The 23,209-nt window shown below is 42.0% G+C and overlaps 1 protein-coding gene across 1 annotated transcript; it reads left to right on the top strand.

Annotated features, from left to right (window-relative positions):
* The first annotated feature begins 153 nt into the window (after window positions 1–153).
* DNAJB14 (DnaJ heat shock protein family (Hsp40) member B14) lies at window positions 154–21,400 on the top strand. The gene is made up of 8 exons (XM_084855716.1): window positions 154–604; window positions 7,961–8,135; window positions 11,888–12,033; window positions 13,981–14,163; window positions 14,824–14,915; window positions 15,572–15,681; window positions 18,165–18,337; window positions 18,928–21,400. Exons 1-8 carry the CDS (start codon window positions 472–474, stop codon window positions 19,050–19,052), a joined length of 1,137 nt encoding a protein of 378 aa, XP_084711842.1. The 5' UTR covers window positions 154–471; the 3' UTR covers window positions 19,053–21,400.
* The last annotated feature ends 1,809 nt before the right edge of the window (window positions 21,401–23,209 follow it).

Genomic DNA, 23,209 nt, shown 5'->3' with positions numbered 1-23,209 from the left:
TTTAGGCGCCGGCACAAAAGGTGCGTGCTGCGGTGCACTGAGCGTCGTGAGACAGGTCTCGGCTGCGATTGCCGGCAGCACTCGGGCCGTGCCATTTTGAGGCGAGCTCGATTGGGGCCGGGCGCGTGCGCAAAGCGAGCCCCGCGACCGGTTGCACAAGCTGTCCCCGGAAGCGAGAGGAGGAGCGGCGGCGTAGCCGCTCTTGGGCCCGGTCGGCTCCGTGTCTCAAGCAGCGCCTCTAGCCTGGCGTCGGTAACTGGAGAAGGGAGGGCGATGCAGCGAAGGGTCGCCGCTGGCAGCGGCCTGCCCGGCACGGAGTGAACCAAAGGCTGCGCAAGCAAAGTCGTCCTCCCCCAGGCGCAGCCTGCGCCCGGTCCCCTCGGCGCCCGTCCGGCTGGCGCCGCCGCTCTGGCCCCCTCAGGCCCCTTTTCTCTGCGCTGCGGCGGGCGGAGGCGGCGGAAGGAGAGGCCCATGGAAGGCAACCGCGACGAGGCGGAGAAATGCATCGAAATCGCCCGAGAGGCCCTGGAGGCCGGCAACCGAGAGCGGGCGCTGCGCTTCCTCAACAAGGCCCAGAAGCTCTACCCCACCGAGACCGCCAAAGGTGAGCGCGGCAGGCCGCCCTGAGGGACGCGCAGGGCCCGAGCGCCTTTGTATTCCTGTCGGTGCCGGCCGCTTTATTTCAGCGCATCATGCCCCTGAGACAGCGTGGCCTTCCTTCGCGAATAGATATCGGAGGTTTTAAAATAATAGTAGAGGCCTTTATCAGAGGGCCCCGGTGTCAGTGTATACATGATCTCTCCATAGTTGGTGGTAGGGAGGATCGAGCCCTAGGGCGCTGCCCCAAGGCAGGCTTCCCCAATCTGGTACTGTCAGCTCCCATAATCCCACTGCCAGGTACTGGAGGATACCAGGTCTGGGAAGGCAGCCCCAAAGGGATAGGGCAAGGAAGCAGGTAGAAGCTGCAGCTGGCACTCTGACAGCTTCACGGGACCACCCACCCCTTCCCTCCGTGGCACCCAGAGAGATGTGTGTGCACAAAACACCACCTCTGCCTGCGTACTTGCCCTCTCTTCTGACACATTGGGGAGAATTAAGCCAACTGGGGGCAAGCGGGATGAGGGCCCTGATGGTGATAGTTTTTAGTATTTATAGAGCTAATTTTCAGAATTCAACATATCCATTACTTCAGTAATGGTTATGACAATCATGTAAAGTAGGTCACTATTTTCATTCCTCCGTTTCAGGGTGAACTAGGCTCAGAGTCACTTGTGTAAGGCTGCCTAGTGAGTTCACAATAAAAACAATATTTGCCCTGGTGCTCCCTTGTTAAAGAAAGTCTCATCATGTTTTATAACATCTGTGGGATAACTAGTAATGGTGTAATCCTAACCACACTCACCAGGCTCACTGGGGAGCAACTCCCATTGCACTTAGTAGGATTTACTTCAATATAAACATGCTTGGGGTTGTACAGTTAAGGATGTAAAATGCTTTACAACTCTAGCAACCGTCCCCCTCTTTCCTGTTGAATAGTGGCTGAGCCAACTGTGGCGCTTATTCAGGGAACTGTTTACTTATTTATTACACTTATATCCTGCTTTTTTCTCCAAGGGGATGTACATGAATCTCCTCTCCATTTTACCCTCACAACAGCCCTGGGAGATAGATTAGGCTAAGAGTTAGTGACTAGCCCAAAGTCACCCAGTGAGCTTCATGGCTTAGTGGAGACTTGAACCCCAGTCCAACCCTATAACTACAACATCACCCTGACTCTCCAGTGTTCAGCACCCTTTCCTCAGTTATTATTTACAAACTCCCCAAAGTTTGCAGTCTTGTTAGAGAAACACTTGGAAATGTTTGAGTTGTACCTGTTGAAATGTTTGAAACTTGATCTTACCTACAGAGCAAACAAACTGTTTATACAGCGCAATCCTGTACTATGCAAAGAAATCCCCAGTGAGTTCAGTGGGACATACTCCCTGGTACATAGGCATAGGATTGCAGCCTTAGTCTTGTTTCAGCTGCCATAACTTCTGTAATGGGGATATGGGTAATCTGTTTCCATGGGGGCACTGAGAAATGTTAAGAGATTTCCACTCTCTTCATGAGTTTGTCGTTTGCTAGAGGGGGAACAGTTATAATAGGCAAGTTTAGGTTTGTGTGGCTCAATTTAGGTTCCTGCGGCGCAGAGTGGTAGGCAGCAGTATTGCAACCGAAACTCTCCCCATGACCTGAGTTCAATCCCAGCGGAAGCCAGGTCTCAGGTAGCCAGCTCAGGTCAACTCAGCCCTCCATCCTTCCGAGGTCGGTAAAATGAGTACCCAGCTTGCTGGGGGAAAGGTAGTTACGACTGGGGAAGGCAATGGCAAACCACCCCGCTATAGTCTGCCATGAAAATGCCAGCGTAAGCAGGCATCCCTCTAGGGATCAGTAATGACCCCGTGCTTGCACAGGAGGAACTTTTCCTTTTTTCTTAGGTTTTTAAGCTGTCCATGAACTGAATGTGTACATACTCCATGCTCAGGGGTGGGGGGGTTAAAAAAGTTGCAGCACTATAGTCTAGAGTAGTTTTCTCCAACCTGGTGATTTCCAGATGTTTTAGACTACAACCCCCAGCATTCTTGACCACTGGCCATGTCAGCTGGGGCTGACTGAAGTCCAAAATGTCTGGAAAGCACCAGGTTGGGGAAGGTTCATCTAGATTTTGCTCAAAAGATGTCTGCATATTTTACATTATTTTACTGTTACCAACCAGTGCTGTGCATGGCTCTTTTCTGTAAAGCCCTGAGCACTTGAAATTCTTCTCAGCCTCTACCTCATCCCTTGCCTACATGCATTAAGCATACCGCTGCATTCTTAAGGACTAGAAGCACACTTCTTTTAAAGTGACAGTTTAAATTCTCAGAATGCTGAATCTGCCCTGTGTCAGTTTCCTCAGTATGATTGTGGAAATGCACACAGCCCTTAATCTCCTGTTCGAAATCATCATCAAAATTTATTGTATGATCACAGACCCATTAGAACCACAAAAATAAATCATAATCATTAAAATGTAGAAATATACACATTGAATCATTACACAAGAGAAAGAAGAATAAAAGCATAGTCATTAAAACATATACATGTTAAAATACATAAACATATTTAAAACAAAATGTGATACAAAAGTTAAAACATGAAGTATAAAATGGGAGTTACAATTAAAATAAAGAAATCGTCTTATGAGACCTTTGGATGAAAAACAAGAATTTAGCCACTAGCTCTGTCATTGATTTGTTTATACCAGCCAAAAGAAATTCCAAATACCATTCTAATGGCCTTCTAGGGCATTTCTTCATAATAGGGCAGAGTAGTCTATTACGTTCCTCTCTATGGAGGCTACATTAAAAAAAAAGTGGCTTATAATTTCTACTACTTCATCTCCACAAGGACACAAACGATCCTCATATGGGGCACCCTGATAGTACCCTACCTGTGCTAAATCCCTCTCCCATTTTCCATTTCCTTGCGTCGTTACTTTTCTATTCCTAACCCCCAAATTATTTCCTCTCTGTACACTCTGCACAATTGTACTTTCCCTGTTCTTCAAGCTGGTTTCAAACTACTTCTTGAAATGTTTTCAGAAGACAGGACTTACTGTCTTTCAGAGGAATATGACCTGTGGTCAGGAATATGACCACAGGTCATATTCCTGACCACAGTACTTACCCTGGAAATCCACTGTGAACGCAACATGTTTCTAAAGTGTATCTGGGCATTGAGTTCTCCAAGAAAGGTGTGTCTTGATTGCTCTTGGCCAGTACATCTTGCTTAAAAATTGTTCTGCAAATGTTATCCTTGAGGCTTTCCACTAATACCTATGAATGTCATGTTAAAATAAGTCCCATGTGAATTGCGAATAGCAGTATAGCCAGACATGCAGCTGTTGTAGGCTTTCTATTATTAATAAAGATAAAAATATTTAAAAGGTACAAGTAATGCTTAGCTGAAAAATTTATTCAGTTAAATCCATAATTGAATGTGTACCCAGCAAAGCTCTGTATTATTCAGAGATACAAGTAAGGTCTGATTTAAATATGCTGCCAGACATTTAGGAAAAATAAATCCTTATGGCATTCCTTGTGTCCAGTACTTCATATAAACCAGGTCACTTCACCGGCATGTGCAGTGTTAGAATGCTAAAACTCTAGACGGACGCTGCTCTTTGTGTGGACATGGCACATGTAACAGCAGAAGGTCCAGTTTAAACAAGATGCTGGTCATGTGGAGTGCTGCATGGGTAAGTTCTTCTCATTCACCTGGTATCATGTTTAAATTGGGCTCCATAACTAAAAACTCGAGCAGAAGCAGGTTAGTTTAAATTTCTCAGATGAGAAGATTTACCTAAAGAATATAAATGAACAGTGTGTATATCTATGTTTCCTTCTGAAAGCATCTATATTAAGCCAGCCGAAAGGCCTTATGCTACTCAATTATTTTAGTCTGTGGGGAGTTGCTCTTGTTCAAACTACTGTTTACTTCAATAGATCTAGCAGCAGGAACGCAAGTTGCAGTAGGCACTAGAACTGGGCCTTCGTGATACATGTGTAACATGATCACAGCATTGCTTCAGATTAAAATCCAAGTGTCAATAAAGACTTCTTTTAAGCCTTTCTTCAGCTGCAAGATGACATAGTGTCGATAATAGTGCTGGGGTAAATGAGACAGCATGTTATTTTAGCTTTGCAAATAAGTCCACAGAACTTGCTGGCTTCAAACGTACAGCAGCCTATACAGTCCCATGTTCCTGGCTTGGAACTATCATGTAAATACACTGAATCTATTGATCAGAGCTCTCCACCTCTTTAAACTCAAGAGCATATATAGCCACATCAGGTCTTGAGCTTCTTGTATTAAGATACAAATATTAAGTTCTCCTACCAGAGCAGGTGCATCAAAAGAAAAAGGAGAGATCAGGTTCCAGTGCAGCTGCTAGATCTGCCTTCTCCAATGTGATGATCTCCAGATGTTTGGGACTACAGCTCCCATCAGCTTCAACCAGTGTGGCCAGTGGCCAGGGATGATAGAAGCTGCAGTCCAAAACATCTTTCTGGTGTTAGGTGAAGTCCTTTATTTTCCAGGCTTTTAAACAAATTTTTCTTTTTTAGCTCTGAATTTGAATTGGTTTTATACATGTAATATGTTTGTAATTGTGTTATGTGTTGTCCCACCCCTGTCTCACATAATTAATTACCTGTTGGACGCAGAAGTGGTCATTGTTGTGTGGAATGATGTCTATCTAGGTAAACAGAATGTGTGATATGATATTATGAGGATGCCTGGCTAGGGCTTAAGAGGTCTGATAGATAGATTCAGTGTATTTACATGATAGTTTCAAGCCAGGAACATGGAACTTTTGTATAGGCTCTTGTATAGACATGTCTGATGATATAATTTGAGAGGGCCTGCTTTAGCAAAGTCATAGCATGGTTCTATCATATGATAGCAACTACATGCAAGCAAGAAAGTGGATTGGATTTTCCACAATCAAAGGCAGACTCAGCAGAGGGCAATGTAATAAGCTCTTGATTGTAGAAGTATTTCAAGGGCTTTACAAGAGTGAAAGTTCTCTTTATCAAGATGTCCACTTATAGATTTGAATTCATGATAGAAATAATATTGTACTTTACTGTACCATTGTAACTGACAATTCCAGTTCAACACAATGATGGATATGTCTGCATCACTAAGGTATATTAAAGCCAAGTCAGAAGCTGATATATCTGCTTTACTTACATGCAAGTAGTATATATCTTATGGTGGATTTAATAAAAATCTGTTGGATGTTTTGATTCTTGAGTCATTCTCAAGTCATTAACCTGGAACATGAAAACCTTTTTGCTAACTATGATTTGAATCCTGTAGTGAATTTGTTGCCCTTTTTTTGTTTCTGAGCTGTTCGTGGGCATTCTTGCAATAATATGTTGCTGTATTGGAATTCAGTTCCTAATACTTCTTCTTGTTAGGACTGAAAACAGACCAGAAAAAAACCCAACATGTAACTTTAAAAGCAGTTTTATCTGTAGAAATCAGCAGGTGAACCTTTTCATAGTATGGTGATAAGCACTATAACCTGCTAACATTTTTCAATCAACCTGTTGTTAAAGGCATAGAAGGAGTAGCTGGTAAAAAAAAAAAAAAAGAAGAGGTTGGTAACCCTACACTCTACCTACAGTATATGTGTTGCTTTTTCTATCTTCACTCACCTCATATTGTTTGAAGCCCTATGAGTTTCAAAAGTGTATATTCTCTTAACAGTTGATAGTGGCCTAATTAAAAACTATCCCATCTTTGCACTTCTTCAGTGTCTGGGACTAATATATCAATAACCAGCAGGTATTGATTAGCAATGAAATGTCAGAAAATGGATTTATCTTAATCCATCAAAGACCCAACTCTTTCCTCACGTTTCTGGTGTAACCAGTTTCAACAGAGCAGGTGTATTTGGCTCTTGTTTCTCTGACAATACATTCTTCTTCTTTTTCAGCAATTAAGGGAGGAATCCTATGGCCGCTACACAGTGGCTAGACAGCCATAGGATATGCTGTTTTCCAGGAACCAACCTCCCCACGCATCTGCGCTGCCTCAGAGGCAGCGCAGAGAAGCCCCATCTCCATGCTCGGAAGGGGAGCACAGAGTGGCTGTAAAGGGGCAGGGCTGGGGGCGTTCCAGGGCAGGGAGAGCGGATCTGCCTGTACGACACATCCTATGACATCCTATGTGTCGTACAGCAGCCTGCTCTCCTGCTCGGCCTTCCCGCAGCTAGACAACCAAAAACAGCTGTCTAGCAGAAAAAGCAGGGTAGGAGAGGTACACAGAGAACAATCCCCCCCCCCCCCCCGTGCATCTCCTGCCTTGCTCTGGATAGGCAGTCACCTCCGAGTTCGGAGGCAGCCGCCTATCTAGATAGGATTGCGCCCTAAGCAAGATTTCTGTGATAAACTTATCAGTTGTTGTGCATCATTTTTCTGACATCTTTCTTGGCAGTATTACTGAAATGCTCTGCACCATTTTGTTAGGGGCTAAAAGAATAGATAGTGATTAAAAATAATAACTTTTTATGTATTTATTATTGCATGCCAATAATAATGATGCACTCTTCTGTATCGAAGCAGGGGGTAGAAATGTGTGGGATTCCTTGGGTGGTGAAAAGAGAATTACAGTGATCCTAAGCATATTTACGAGAAATTAATCCCGCTGCGTTCAGTAGAGCTTGCACCATCTTAATCTTTTTTTTTACTAATTTAAGTATGTATTTGTAAGTGAATATTAATAAATGCACATTATATAGCTTCAAAATTACATTAGTTGGGAGTTTTAGGGTTGGAACATCAGTCAGTAGATTGCTCGAATACTGTCAGATATTTTGTCAAACCAGGAAGGAATGCCCATGTGTAGGTGTCAGCATGTATTTTTTTGGTTGCATCAACTAATAGCAAATGTAGGAATGAGAATGCATTCTGTTTGTTCAATTTCATTTTTTAAAGCTTTGTAACTGTTTAGGTTACTGTCCTTGGGGATAAAAGCAAATAACTTCCCTTTTGGTCAAAAATAATTCAATATCTGGATCACCCAGAAGGATGGTGGTATCAGGTGACCGGGAACAAGATCTGCTTCACATCTGCTACTCTTTCTAGATAGATGTGTAACCTCTGTGAATGTGTGTGGATGGGGCAGGGCGGGAGACAAGGTTGGAAACACTTGGTATTTATTTTTGGCTCATGCTTGCTAAAGCTAAAATTGAATTTTGTTTCCTGAGGTATGTTGGAAAATTGTCATGAGTCAAGTGCCCCTTAAAAAATGGCGTACCTAGAACAATTCCTTAAGGTTAGGATTACATTGTTGGATCCTATCTTTCATATGTCTCTTTTATCAACAATATCTATACTTATATAGCTTACATCTTTTTTCTCTGTAGTGTTACTCGAAGCAATTATGAAGAATGGGAGTGCTGCAGGGAGTGGCACTTACTGTCGAAAGCCAGCAAGTGACAGTGATCAGAGTAAACCTAATAGCATGAAGGACAGCAGTGCATCTGCTGCAGGTGAAAGTGGGAAGACCTACACCAAAGATCAAGTGGAAGGAGTACAAAGGTATTGCTTTATAAACTGTTCACTTCTTTGATAGTACTGATAATACAGCCCAGGAGTCTAGATAAAGAAGTGCCCATTCAAATGTGGCCAGTGTGATTCTGTACTTGAGAATGTTGGCTTAATTTGAGAACATAATGCTGCTCCTTGCAAAAGGATTTGGTGCTATGTACACTTAACGTCAACCCATTAATTAAAAATTGATGGGTTGTAGGGGACAAGCAAGAGAGAGAGCGCCTGGCTCTTCCTCTTTTACTCAGCCACTAACAATCGGCTCAGCAGCCCACAATCGGCTCCGGCTGAATGTGATGTCCAAACTCGGGGGCAAACTTTAGGGGCAAAACAACCCAGCAGTCTGGGTTCAGACATCACGCTCAACAGGAGCCAATCGTGAGTTGCTGAATAAAAGTGGAAGAGGTGAGCGCGCTGCAGGCGTGCACACTGATGGGTTGTGATTACATGCAAACCAGGTGTTTAAGTCAATCCTTTTGGGTAGTACTCTTGTATGTTCTTACACAAGAGCTAATCTCATAGATTCAACTTAGAAGATCTCCTGGGTTGAGCCTACTACTGCTGTGATAACAAAATGCCTTGGTAATATCAGTTGAAGCCTGATATAATTTGGAATAGTTTGAAACATAGCAGATGTGATGGCTAAGAAAATTCTACATGTATAAGTAGCAGCTGTGTCAATCCTTTGAAATGTTCAAACATTGAAGACTTTTTAACTTGAACAGGATATACATATTCTACTCCCAAATTGCAGTTGCAAATATTCTGTTCTAGTTCTTTTGATTTTATGCATACATTAGAATAACCTTTATTCTGTTCACAATCAGTTCGGTATGTCTTTAACTGCAATTAGATTATTACATTATAATTGTTTATAGAATAGGAAAATACAACCTAATCTGAAGCATGGGCCTTCTTGGTCCTATAGATTCTAACTATTCTTGGAGTCCCTTCACATTTCAAAGAAAGATAATCAAAAATACACTGCATTATCACCCTGGAATGGAAGAGAAATCCTATGGTAAATACCATGCCCTGAAATTTCTGTACGTGATAAGTATAGATCATTCTAACTCAGCCTTCCCCAAACTGGTGCCTTCCAACTGTTTTGGACTACAACTCCCAGCAGCGTTCCTGACCATTGGACGTACTGGCTGGGGCTGATGAGAGGTGATGCCCAAAACATCTGAAAGGTGCCAAGTTGGGAAAGGCTGTTCTAAAGCATGGTGGAAATGGCCTAGTCACACATTTGCTGCATTCAGAGACATTTTATTTGATTTCATTTTTATCCTGCCCTCCTCCTAAAGAGCTCATAGAGGTGGACAATGTTTTTCTTCACCCCCAGTTAATTTCTGTGGGTAGGTTATGTGACTGACACAGAGTCTCCCAGTGACCTTCGTGGCTGAGTGGGAATTTGAACCTGGATCTCCACAATTCTAGTCTGGCACTCTAACCACTGCATCACAAGGACTCCCATGTTTTCAGGGCAGCGAATGTGTATCAAAGCTACTTCCACAACACTCAGGTTGCATGTACATCTTTACCCTGAATGTCTGAAGATGTGTTAAGAAACATAAGAGAGGAAATTGTGAAACAGATCAAATTGTCAAGTGACTGGATTTAGCATATTATTGCCAGGATAGAGTCTAATAATATGTTTTGATAGGCAGAACTATAAACAAGCACCTTAGTCTTGTTTTTTTTTTCCCCTTCCCTATCCTATTCACAAGAGAGAGTGCTCACCAGCAGATTATTGTAGCTCTTCAACAGAGTGTTGCTCAGTGACAGTGTGGCTCAACTGGGAGCAGTGCAACATGCAATAACTCTTTATTGATTGCATAAGTATTGAGAACATGCAGGAACACCAAAAGAAGCTGAGCAGAAGGCTGCTAATTTTGTTGAGCAAAAGATGCCTGGTGAGAATAATGCCTTCTCATGTGAGCTAAACTTCATTTGCAGACTGTTAATGAATGTAAAAGCTTGCTTTCCATCTAGTAAAGAGCAAGCATCTCCAAAATGACCCAACAAGCAAAAGCTGCATATAAGTGCAGTGGATATCTCTATCTTACGATAATGCCGGTGTCCCAGGAGTATCTACAATTGCATTTAAGCTCATTGGGTAGAATCCAGTTAATTCCCTCTGCCAATGAAAGGCTTCAAACAGCAAAATGGTGAGAGGCTCAATTTCCAGTTATTCCCCCTATCTCCCCCCGCCCCCCGGACAGTCCCCCAACCCTATGTAGCAGATGGAGGGGCTAAATGGAGGAGGGATCACTGAAGAATCACACCCCTCCCCGTTCTGCTGACAGATGCCTTCTATTGATGGAGTGGATTTGTTGGATTTCGCCCCTTAGATATAAAAAAAATTGGCAGCTTGATCTCTTTCACGGCTGTCAGTGTGAGGTGGAACTACTATACTACTTTCCTGTGTTAGCATTGTGCCGGTTCAAAGAGTTCTTTTGAAACCAATTAACTTGAAGATCAGTGTTCCTCCAGAAGTTCCCTCAATTTGCCCTTGGCTGCCCTTCAAAGAGAGACCTAAGATGAGGCTGGGGCAGGAGTGTGCTTTCCTCTTGGAAAACGACAGGACACTATAAGCCTATTAGCCTAGGAGGTACCGTACAGCTCCTTGCTGGTGGTGTTACAAAATATTCAGATTTACTTTGAGATGTTACAAATGTTTGGATCCATTGGATTATTTTTGTTAGCCTTACAAATTACCTAACAGAGGTTTTACTATTATTTCTTCAGTAGAATGATGTGTATCTGTCAGTCATTTAGGCAACAGTTCATGTAGATAGTTTGCTTCTTATTAATCCACAGATGATTAAAAAAATACTTAAGTGTCTTGGTGGAGGAGAATTCTGTGATTTAATTTCTACAGCAATAGCTCACCTATCTGCTTTTAGGTTAGGAGTACCTCAGTAGTTCTAAATAAAGAGCCATTTCATGAGTCAGCCAAAGACTTCTTAGATTATATTGCAATAAGATAAGAAGTGCCCTTTGATCCAGGGAGAAGACATGAGAGCTTTGCTTGTGAACCATCGACATTTTTCTGGTCCATTCTTGTGAAGTACAGTTGTGCTTTCTGTCCCTGGAACTTTTTCTTAGCAGTCTCTAGTGTTTGAAGCCACCTCTTTCTTCTTAGTTGTTACATCACTGACCTAATATTGACCTTTTCCACTGAACATTGATATTATAACAGGTCTAAGGATCAAAATGCTGTCCACTTGAGCTTTTCAAGTAACTGTAATATTGGATGAATATTATTTTTGGAATCCCATAGTTTTCATTGTTTCTACAACAAAATAAATTATCAGCATAAGACATACTTTTATGTATGTTTTTTAAATGTTCAATTATTGCAAAAGGAACATGGGGAATAGTCATAAATTTCTCCATTATTGCTCTCTAAATAAATTCTAGTCTTAAAAAGTAAATGAGTATTTTATTAACTGTGACTCACATTTCAGTAATAAAGATATTGTTAAGAGTTCTGCTGACATAAGAAAATTTTCTCCCTTTCATACATATGTACAGTAACATAACTGATAAAATAAGCATGAAGACTGAAATACAGTAGATACAGAGACTGTTGTGCCAAAGCAATGTAAGATGAATCTATTTTTGTAAGCTTGAAAATTATGTAAAATGAACTTACTTTTCAAGTTGTTCTGATGTTGGATTGTTTTGCATTACATCAAATTTTTGTGTTTGAACAATTACCTCTTGCTCTTCTGCAGTATAAAGAAATGTAAAAATTACTATGAAGTCCTTGGAGTGTCCAAAGATGCAGGTGAAGAAGACTTGAAGAAAGCTTATCGAAAGCTTGCTCTGAAGTTTCATCCAGACAAAAACCATGCACCAGGAGCAACAGATGCTTTTAAAAGTAATATTTTATAAGTCACTGTAGAGAAAATGTCTCAGGACAGCAGTGGTGTGCCTCTGCTGCCCAAGTGGTTACGCTAATAATGCACATCTTTTCTATGGTGGGTTGGATCCAAAGTTGCCCTGTTGCATTCTAATGGTGTCTTCTCTCCAAAGAGCTGTTCTATACCACGTGAAAAAAATGTAACTAAATCCAAATAGGTTCTTCCGCTTAGGCAAGCTGAAGCATAAGAACTGCTGTAGAACCTACCTATTCTGCACTGCACAAACTCATTCAGCAGCACTTGCGCAAACTAGTGCTGGTGGCTATTTTCCTTCCATTCACAATTATTCAGATCCTCACACATACGTTGGTAAGCCTTGGCTTGCAAAAACAAACCATACGCTTTATAATAATATATTTTTTAAACTGTCCGAAAGAAACGGTTCATGTAGTCATCAAGAGGGTCTCACCAGTTTTTTATACAGTGGTAACAATATTTCCTCTGCTAGTGAGAAACATGGGCTGGAATCCCACTGTAAATCCACATGGCCAGGGATCTACAAATTATGTCTGAGCTTGGTAGCCAAAAATTATTTCTACTAACCAGCAACAAATATTGTAAACATGCCTCTGAACACATGCAGAGTGCCTTTCCCCCAACTAAGTGCAGACTGCCACAGAATTAAGGAGAAGTGCTAACATTGCAGATGGCATTGGTCCCTATAAACGTGAGTCCTCTGCAGGTCTCTCTCTGAAAATTAACCCCCCACCCCTTCCTTTGCAAGCCTTAGCACAGCAAGTATCTATTTTCAAATCCTCTCTTCCAAAGAACTCCACTTCATGGTGTGCATGCTTTCATCCCCTGCAGCAGTTAACCCTTCACAACCCATTTTTGTTTCTTTTCTTTTGTAATGAGCCACCGGGAACAACAAAAAGGAGTTGGTATAAAAAGCCTGGAGGGGTCTCTTTCTTGCGAGTGTGGAAAGTGAGAGGGAGAGAGAGGGGGCAGTTGCAAGTGGATCTGGGGAATGGAGAAACACTGCAGAAGTGAAGATACAGAGCGAAGGAAGCAGACACTAAATAGCTGAGGGAAGTAAAACGGATATTTGACATGGCCTGCTCAGTGAGCCAATTTACAACACAAACCTTCCTTCCTGAGCCAATTTACAAAGCAGCCCTTTAAAAAAATTCTACCTGCAGTTGGAATGAAGCTGTGCAGGGGTTTGTTGACTGGGAGGTATTTGAAAGAAATACCTTCTTGGGGTGAGAGATGGAGGCTGGGGTTTCAGTGGTTCTTAGCTGTTTCTGCTGAGTTCCAGGAGCAGGGTAGTGCTGGGACAGGAAATAAAAGAGATTACATGGAGGAAGCAGCTTTGCACATCAAGACTAAAATGGTGCAGCCATACCTCACCAATCAGATTACTGGGAAGGGAAAGGGAAGAAATCCTTGCTGTTGCCATTCAGAGTTAGAGAATGCAGACCCTTTCTGAAAAACGTACTGCACATTTTCCCAGCAGCCTAATTTATCTGCTGTAATGCAAGCTCCCTCCCTGATCATTGCCAAGATCAAAGACTTGCTCACCCTGGTGTGCTGGTGAGTTCCCCAAGGGACTTCAGTCTTGTGAGTCTTGAACAACAGTCCTGCATGCTGTATCCAAAGTAGCTTTAAACAGCAGTTTGTGATATGGCAGGAGGATCTGCTATTAAAATAAACAGTTTTTAAAAATCAGCTAGGCATGGCCAAGGCAAAACACAACAGTTAGAGCAAAAGAACACAAATTCATACTTTACTGAATATCCACTGGGTTGTGATACCTGTTGACCTTGTCACCATAGCAATGTCAAATTTGTTCCCAGATGTTGTTGAAGGGGAGAAATGGAGGAAAACATATGGTTCCTTTTAAACAATGTAGGACTTTCTGCCTCTATAGATGTCTATGATTATTCTCCCCCCACCCCTTTCAGAGATTGGAAACGCATATGCTGTGTTAAGCAATCCAGAAAAGCGAAAGCAGTATGATCTCACAGGCAGTGAAGAGCCGTGCACTCATCCTGGCAATGGTAGATTTAACTTCCACAGAGGGTGTGAAGCAGACATTACTCCAGAAGACCTCTTCAACATGTTCTTTGGAGGGGCATTTCCAACAGGTAATTTACCCACTGAAACAAGGTGTTCATCACTTAGCCTCCATTCATCACCACCATCTGACACCCTCTTACATAACCCCCAGCCATCATGGCCAGTGGTCAGCGGTGATGGGAGTTTTCATCCAAAACATCTGGAGGGCACCAGGTTAGGAAAGTCTGCTCAATATTATCTCTGCCATTCACTTGCCAATCTCAAATCTCTTCTGGATCCCCTGTCCTGAAGTAGCATACACTTGTATTTTGCATAGCACCTAGCAGGCTTGACACCAAATAAATAGCATAGTGGTAATTGCTTGCTAACAGGATAGTAATGGCAAGGCTCCCATAGGATGAGAGCGGAACTCGCACAAAATATTTAATGCTGCCTGATGCATTGTTTGGAACTTAGTTTGCCTTTCCCAGACCTGAAGGAACAGGTTTGTGAAATTTGAAAGCTTATCTTGCCCACCAGCAACCAATGGTCTACTAAATGATACCTCCTGATCAAAACCATGTCCTGTCGCCAAAAAGGCCAAGTGTTATGTGCTGTTCTTCTGCCATTTTGTATGGCATGTTACATTGTCTGTGATGCTGCCTCAATATGAGAACAGCTGAGTACTTTCATCTTGTGTTTCTCCCCACACCTCAGTATGATCTTTTGAATATTTCCTTCTGCTATAGGTAGCGTACATTCCTTTTCTAATGGACGGTCTGGCTACAGTCATAATCAGCATCGTCATAGCGGACATGAAAGAGAAGAGGAGAGGGGTGATGTATGTTTGTCCTCAGCGGAGTTTTACTCAGGCTTATCATTTCTGAGATATTTTTCCTTAGAGTAAAAGTAAAAAGGAACATGTCTTGCAGTTGAGTTGTCCCAATCTATGCCTGTAAACAGATACAAAGAAAGAATAACAGAATACTGATACTGTTTGTTGCTAATACTCTTAATGGTGGGATCCTATGCATGTTTATTCAGAGGTAAGCCCAACTGTATCCATTGTGGCTTACTTCCAGGTAAGTAGGCATAGCATTTAGGGTAGCTGGATGAAAAGAGGACCAGGCTTCTGTATCTTTAATAGCTGCGTGAAAGAGGGAATTTTGGCACATGTAGCTTGCATACCAAGCTACACCTGCTGAAATTTCCTCTTTTGGGGAGCCCTGCCCTCTTTTGCACCTGGCCACCCTAATGGCATTGCAGCCTGAATTAGGATATGGGCCACAATAGTGAAACTCTTGCACTGAACGCATGAGGCACAAAGTTAACAAAGAGCAGTATTTCAGGTCAGTTCCAAGGTTTGATATTTCAGATTGGATTAATTGGATTTTGAAAAATATTGTCACTCTAAGTTATATGCCTTCTCGGTTTTTTCATTTTCAGTTTTTCTTTTCATTTTCAATTTTTTCATTTTCAGTTTTTTTAATTTTCCAGGGTGGCTTCTCTATGTTTATTCAGCTGATGCCAATTATTGTGCTGATCCTTGTCTCTTTGCTGAGCCAGTTGATGGTGTCCAATCCTCCTTATTCTTTATATCCAAGATCGTAAGTAATGATATGTGTATAATGAACATGGACATTTTGAAATAACTGTGTTGATTCTGCATTTTTTTCAACCCTTGCATATTGCAAAGGGTTTTTTTTCTCTTGTGTGCATCAAGTCAGAGATAATATAATTGGCCCTCCAGTGTTTGAGAGCCAGTGTGGTGTAGTGGCTAGAGTGTTGGACTGGGAGCCGGGAGATCCGGGTTCTAGTCCCCACTCGGCCATGGAAGCTCACTGGGTGACTTTGGGCCAGTCACCGACTCTCAGCCCAACCCACCTCACAGGGTTGTTGTTGAGAGGATAAAATGGAGAGGAGGAGGATAATGTAAGCCACCTTGGGTTCCTTGCAAGAGGAAAAAAGGCGGGGTATAAATGCAATAAATAAATACATAAATAAGTGTTTGTAAACTATCCAGGTTTGTCAACAGGAAAGAATCCAAAATGAAGAAAATGGTTCAGAGATTGACTTTTGGAACTGGAAATCTGGGTGGTGATAGTGGGGAAACAAAGTTTTACTTAACTTTCTTGTCTGGATCGTTTCAAGGAAATGGCCTTCTTCCTAGTAGTTACTCCTATTAAGGTGCAATCCTATGCATGTTTAAGCACAAAGAAGTCCTACAACTTCCAACTTACCCTAGCCAGTATGGCTCACTGGGGCATGCTGGGAGTTGTAAGACTTTTTTGTGTCTAAACATGCATAGGATTTCACCCTTAGTAGGGTATATATTAATGCAATGGTACATAGTAATATATAACATAGTACCCCTTCATGGATCACTGCCTTGTTGTGGCAAAGGGGCTTGCGTAACTCAGTGAAGCCATAAGCTATGCCGTGCAGGGCCACCCAAGACAGACAGGTAATGTCAGAGAGTTCTGACAAAATGTGGTCCACTGGAGAAGGAAATGGCAACCCACTCCAGTATTCTTGCCAAGAAAACCCCATGGAACGTATCACAAGGCTAAAAGATATGACGCTGGAAGATGAGCCCCTCAGGTCGGAAGGTGTCCAATATACTACTGGGGAAGAGCAGAGGGTTTTTCCAAGTGGTGCCAGAAAGAGTGAAGTGGCTGGGCCAAAGCCGAAAGGACACTCAGCTGTGGGTGTATCTGGTGGTGAAAAGAAGGTGGGGTCTCCTAATTAATGGAGCAATTCAGCTTAACAGAATGCCCATTTCATTATGACAAGCTCCAAACAGATTTTAGCAAACCTAACCACATGGAAGGTAAAGGGTTTACTGAAAATCAAACACCAGCACTGCAAGGAGAAGGCTATTAGTTTTTGGAGTGGCTTGAGGAGAAGCTTCCCTGAGGGCAGCTCAATTTGGGGTTTCTGTCTTTGGGTGCCCATTGCTTGCATTAGCTGCTAGACCTTATATTTCCTTCCTTCTTAGGCTGAAAGCCAATGTGGTGTAGTGGCTAGATCAGCCTTCCTCTACCTGGTTCTTTGCAGATGTGTTGGACTCCCATAATCCCTAGCCATCTGGAGGGCACCAGTTTGAGCAAGGATGGACTAGCCCTGTCTCCAAGCCCTGTCCTCTGGGACAGAGGAATCCCCACGGTTACCTCTGATTACTGATGGGAGATAACGGCGGGGATTTGGCTTCATGCACTGCTTGTCATCCCAGTTGGGGCACCACACAAAGCCAGGGACTTCACCAGTGCTTAAAGGAGCTGCTCCGAACACCAGCTGAATCCTTTTATCTCTGCAGAGAGAAGAAGCAAAATGGGTGATTTTCTCTCTGTGTGAAGAAAAGCAAAATGGGTGAAGGGTGGGATGAAGCCTATGGGGGAGGGGCCTGCGCCCCTGACATCAGTTGGCCTGTCACATTGGTCCTGAGGGGCAGGAATCCAGCCCCAGATCAAAGCATGTTTAGCACCCCTGGGCTAGAGTATTAGACTTACAACAAGGAGTTCCGGGTTCAAATCCCCAGTCAGCCACAGAGTTTATTGGGTGACCTTGGACTATTCAATCTCTCTCAGCCTAACCTATCTAACAGGCTGGTTAACTGAGTAAAAGTGGGACTATTTACACTGCCCTGAGCTCCTTTGAGGAAGGGTGTAATTAATACAAATTTAAGATTTTAAGTAAAAAGATCTTTTACAAAAATGCCAGTCCTCTCTTTACCAAAGAAAACTGTCCCTACAGATTTATTTTTGTAGTTAAAATAGGTATACCTACCTTTTTAATTGTTTTAATTTAACATTATTTTTAGGCCACCTTAAAGAGTAAAACTTTTTCAGCAAATGTTCAAAGGAAACTAGATTTGGGAAAGGAGAACAAAAAATATTTACAGCAACCAATGTTGTAAAGAGGAGTTTTATTACAGCTATATGCCATCCCTTAAGTAATATGTACATAGAGCCTTTCCCAGGACATTTTATTTACATTGACGCAAATTTGAAACCCTCATTACTTTTCTTTACTAACGGTACAGTTTGGGATATTCACCCAGGCTGACAATCAGTATGGAATCTCTTTGCAGGGCATCAGGGCAGACCATTCAGATGCAGACAGAAAACTTGGGTGTTGCTTATTATGTCAACAAGGACTTTAAAAATGAATACAAAGGTGTAAATTTGCAGAAGGTGGAAAAGAGTGTGGAAGAGGACTATGTGTCGAACATTCGAAATAACTGTTGGAAGGAAAGACAGCAAAGTAAGTTCAACTGATGTTTAATGTTGTTCATATATAGGTGTAATACTGAAATATTGCATTGCTCCAGAAACCTGCCTGATCAGGGTTCCCAGTTGCACAGAGAGTTCTACTCACGTTCACTTCAATTTGAGTAGAGCTCTCTACGCAATCAGGAACTGTGATAAGGAAGTGTGTTTGCATGAGAGCTTTACTCACATTCAAGGGCACATGAACTCCTGTTCAGAGCATGCTGGTTCAACTCAGCAAGGTCTGAACTGAGTAGGGAGTGCTGCCAGCCTGCCCGGTGACTTAGAGGTTGGTGCAAGCATGCTAGGGCCCATCCCAGTACACACTTCAAGCCTTCACATTTTCTCTTGGAACACCTGAACAGTACTAGAGAGATTGTCTATCTGTGTGGATAAGCAGTTGGGCACCATGGAAGCAGTGTATGAAAGGTTGGGGTGGAAGCAAAGTTGCCATGCTCCGTGATTTTGGATTGGCTCCTCTTATTGTTTTAGTGGAGATCCAACAGAAGAAAACAAAACACAGAAGAATTAGATGTCAGATGTTAGCTATTGTCATATTCTGACACTTGATTCTTGTTTTTAAAGAAACGGATTTACTGTATGCAGCAAAAGTGTACCGGGATGAACGTCTTCGAAGGAAAGCAGAAGCCATCTCCATGGACAACTGCAAAGAACTAGAACGATTGACCAGCATCTATCGAGGAGGATGAGCTAAATTTTGACTTCTACTGCCTGAAGTACATGCTTTCTGTATGTATAAAAAGAAAAAAATCTGTAAACTGAAAAATACTATTCCGTCATAACAGCTGAAAAGAGGGATGTAAAACTCTACTGTGTAAGCTGTTTCCAAAAACCTTACCCTGAAGTTCCAATATCATTTAATAGCCACTTTTCTTAGTCTGAAATATATGACACGGTTCATTTACATCACTGAATTGTCCTTTAAATTTTATTCCCAAAGCTTCTGTGAAATTTTGTACAAGGAAGAAGCAGCTCAGATGGGCTAGGTACACTTGTAGAGATGTAGACATAGTGGTTCTTCAAAAAACTTTGCCATGTAAATATGTGTGGAAAAAGAACATTTCTGTGTATATAAAAATGTTAAGGAAATCTCAAAGGCATTTAGATGCATTAACACTTTTAATCTCATGGATGGAATAAGTAATAATGACTACATCATTCCTTACTCAGATGTCAAGTGTGTAGAATTGAAAGGAAAAAATAACCATCTTAGCATAAAATCTTCTAGCTTGAAGAAACTTGGTATTACTATTTTTTTAAGTTATTGGCCATGTTAATTTATGATGAAAATGCTGGGATAAAGCAGCCTGATTCCAGAGTATCAGCCTTCATGTTGTAGTTTTACTGCTCTATATCTAACCAGTGACAAAACTGAGATCTGTACAAGACTGTTTCTTGCTAAGTGAAAAATTGGCCTAAAAAAGAGAGGGATGTACAGATACACCATTCAGTACTTGGTTTGCTTAATAGCTTTCTGCTGTTCTGGTAATTCAGAAGAAAACAAGATGTAAGTAAACAAGTGCTGATGCTGAACAACTCCCTTTTCATTTTTTTTTTAAAGTTCGGTTCGGCGTGGCTTGGGGTCACACACACAAATCTTTTAGAAATGGAAGGTGTGGAAATCATTGAATTGTGTCCTGAATCCACAAGCATGCTTAATGTACATTCCTAGTCGCTGACAGAGACACAGAGTAGTAATTAATCCTTTAAAAATAATTATTTGGGAGCCTGGGAGTTTTGTTAATTTACAATGCTGATTCATATGTGGGCATCAAAAGTTGATTAAGAAAGTTGCTCCTTAAAGTTCATCCTTGTGCCTTTGAACCTTTTTGCTGACTTTTTAAAGTTTAGCTTGCCTGTGAATTGCTGCTATCAGCCACGATTGGAGCTGTGTGAATTTGCCCAGTGACATGAGCTAAGAAGTCACAGAGCAGTGTTTCAATCCAGATGTGTGCAGGGTAGATTTTGTAAACAGGAGCTTTGAGTATCACTGATGAAATAGAAGTGACCTGATTTCAGGGGATCATATATGAAAAATTACTTTTGCTAATGTAAATTTAATATGCGGTTTTGGAGAAACTAAACAGGAGACAGTACCCGAGGAATGAGTGCTTGTTCTGACTAGCAAATGTTCATAAGCTGCTGCACATCTATTACTGCAACAGAAAAATGGTTTCTTTTTGATGTTCCATTCGTCCTCTTTAAGGGGAACCAGTGTGGTTTATCTTAGGAAATACTTTTAGATGAATCTGCAAATGATTTCAACTTGTATCATCAAAATGCCACTATTCACTGAGTTACAGTACCTCAGCTGTTTTTTATTTGGGGGCGGGTGGAGTGGGTTAATGAAGAAACTCACTGAGGTCTGATGCATGTAGAATTCAGTTTTTTAAATGGATTAAATGTTTCTTAAGTGGTTCTTAAATCCATTAGCCTTGATTCAGAGCACCACATGAACACAAGAGTTTTGATGGCTGATATGGAACAAAACCTATGTAGGCTTTGTTCAAGCACATCCGGGCTTTTCTATAGCTGCTGCTCTGGAGTATAAATGTTCTTGTGTAAACATTTGTAAAATATCTCTGTAATACATTGCAGGTGAAGAAGAATCCTAGAACACTACTGGCTTCTGAGTTGCTCAAGTAGTATTAGTTGTGGGGAACGTGTTTCCTATGTCTTCATAGTCTGTTTCAAAGTCAAATACGAGCTTAAAAGAAAAGATGGAAATTGAACACAGTATTCCGTTTTCTCTCATTCTCCTCTTCAAAAAAGAGCCATGTGGCAGTACCTGAGCATCTATGCACATGAGATTCCATCATGCTATTTTAGCTATATTAAAGTGCTAAGTGATAACCAACACAGGTTCCCTACACTCTGCACTGTTGGATACATATATATGAACCCCATGAATTTAGTTTATTTTGTCTCTGTGTAGACAGAGACACAGCTAGAGCTGGACCGTCAGGCATTGGTCCTGGGTCCTGGCCCCTAGAGGGCCCCAAAATGCAGTCACTACACATGTCAGTGATGGTCTTTTAAAAAAAAAAAAAAACGTTAGGCAAGAACCCACCACCAATGTGCTCTCTCCACTCTTTTCCTCCTCCCTGTCCCAGATATTCATTTTCCTCCCTTTACCCGGTGGTGCCCGGTTTCTTTGTTTCTCCATAGAAGAGGTCAGGCGCGCTGCAGAGGAAGCCACAGTTGAACCCAGCATCTTCATTTCTCCAAAGAGCCTCTAGGTGGCCTCATGTGGATCCAGAGGCGTTCAGGAAATGAGGATATTAGCATGACTAATACCTCTGCAGTAAACCTGACCTTTTCTAAAAAGTAAAAGAGGAAGGAAAGATGCTGTTGCCAGTGGTGAGGAGAGGAGAGTGAGCACTGGAGAGGGAAAGGGTAAGAATGGAAGGAGAGAGAGCGAATGTACACCAGGGCAGGGGGAAAGAGAAAGAGTGAAGAAAGAGAGAGTGCTGGGTGCGAGTACCATGCCAAGAATGGTGGGAGAGAAAGAGTGCAGGTGCAGAAAGCGAAAGCACTGGCAAGGAGTGAGAAATGGGTGGAGTGCCCAGGACTGGGTGAGGGAGGCCCCAGAGGGTAAAAGGGATACGTCCCCCACAACCCTGGCAGTGCAACTGTGTGTAGAATTGCAAAATGTGTGTGAGTTTATTTTCAGATGTTCTGAAATTACTTGTAGTCTCATAACTTTAAATCCCCCCTCCTTAATTTCCCTCCCTTTCTTATGCAAACAAAATATAGAGACTGACATTTCCAGGGTCAGTGAGTCAGTTGTGGAGCTGAGATGCCTTTTGACTGTCTAGCCATGCAGACATTGTGGATACATTTTTTTAAAATCTTGGGACTTGCATGGATCTCTAATATGCTAATTTGGGTAGCTTAACAAATTAAAGAAGTAGTTTCAAGGAAACATGCTGCACTGTGTTCAATGCTTCCTAGCAAGTAGGGTATAAGATAAACTTAAGTGTGTTATCAGAATAATTCCATATCTGCACATGACTTCTTTTTTTGCCAGGATTCCTTGATTGGACTTAATGTTTCCTTGAAGTGGTAACTACTTAATTGTTTTAGTAGACCTGCACAGGATCCTGGCCATTTATTGATTGAGGAATGCGTTCCCAGATGGCTTTTCCTGAGTTAGCAGAATCATGTTCTAAGAATCATTCAGCAAACTCTTTAAAAATCAATTGGTAACCCAAAGTTAAAATACAATTATAGCCCTCAATGTGGTTCTTTGGAAACTTTGTGAGGATTCTGCAGTGAGAACAGGTGATGGAAACTAGTAACTGTTCTTCCCTACCATATGCAGCTACACTGGGAATGTTGGGCATCTTATAGGCATGCTCTGCATTTGTGTGGGGCTCTGACCAGGCACAATAGTCTTCACTGGAATCAAGTGGGGGGTCACCCTAGCAATGCTAAGGGAAGGTAGCTCTGAAAACCTGTGATTTAACCCATATTCACTGAACATAGGTAAAAAGGTCCTTCTATGGGCAATAGCAATACTCAAGCCTACTTCACATAGAAGAAGCTCATCTTAAGCAGCTAACACTGCCATTGTAAAACCACAGGCTTGGATCCAAAGATGCTCTTGCACTAGAAGAAGGCTCTTCTGCACATACAGGGTGATTCCCCTCTCCTGCTGCAGCTCACCAGGCAACATCTCACACTTTTTGAGAAGGTCCCCCAACCTTCAGGAGTGGCTGGGTGAAGGCAGTCTGTAGTGGGGGGGGGGGGGAATTCCTGTTGTACAAATGGAATCCACCTGTGCGTCTTTCAATCCAAGCCATAATGTTGAAGTAAGACCCATTGACATTAGTGAAACTTGTTC

The sequence above is a fragment of the Heloderma suspectum genome, chromosome 5 (assembly GCF_057233095.1).
Source record: "Heloderma suspectum isolate Gila_16-S chromosome 5, 16-S_ref, whole genome shotgun sequence".
NCBI lineage: Eukaryota > Metazoa > Chordata > Lepidosauria > Squamata > Helodermatidae > Heloderma > Heloderma suspectum.
Note: the sequence above shows the minus strand (reverse complement) of the source record. Positions and strands in the feature narration are given on the sequence as shown.

What these genes read in the sequence shown, in the direction of transcription:
- DNAJB14 (XM_084855716.1), top strand. Translation starts at nt 472, where the DNA reads ATGGAAGGCAACCGCGACGAGGCGGAGAAATGCATCGAAATCGCCCGA. An exon ending in AGCAACAGATGCTTTTAAAA is followed by an intron (nt 12,034 to 13,980) that starts GTAATATTTTAT and finishes CACCCCTTTCAG; the next exon opens with AGATTGGAAACGCATATGCT. An exon ending in TGGAGGGGCATTTCCAACAG is followed by an intron (nt 14,164 to 14,823) that starts GTAATTTACCCA and finishes CTTCTGCTATAG; the next exon opens with GTAGCGTACATTCCTTTTCT.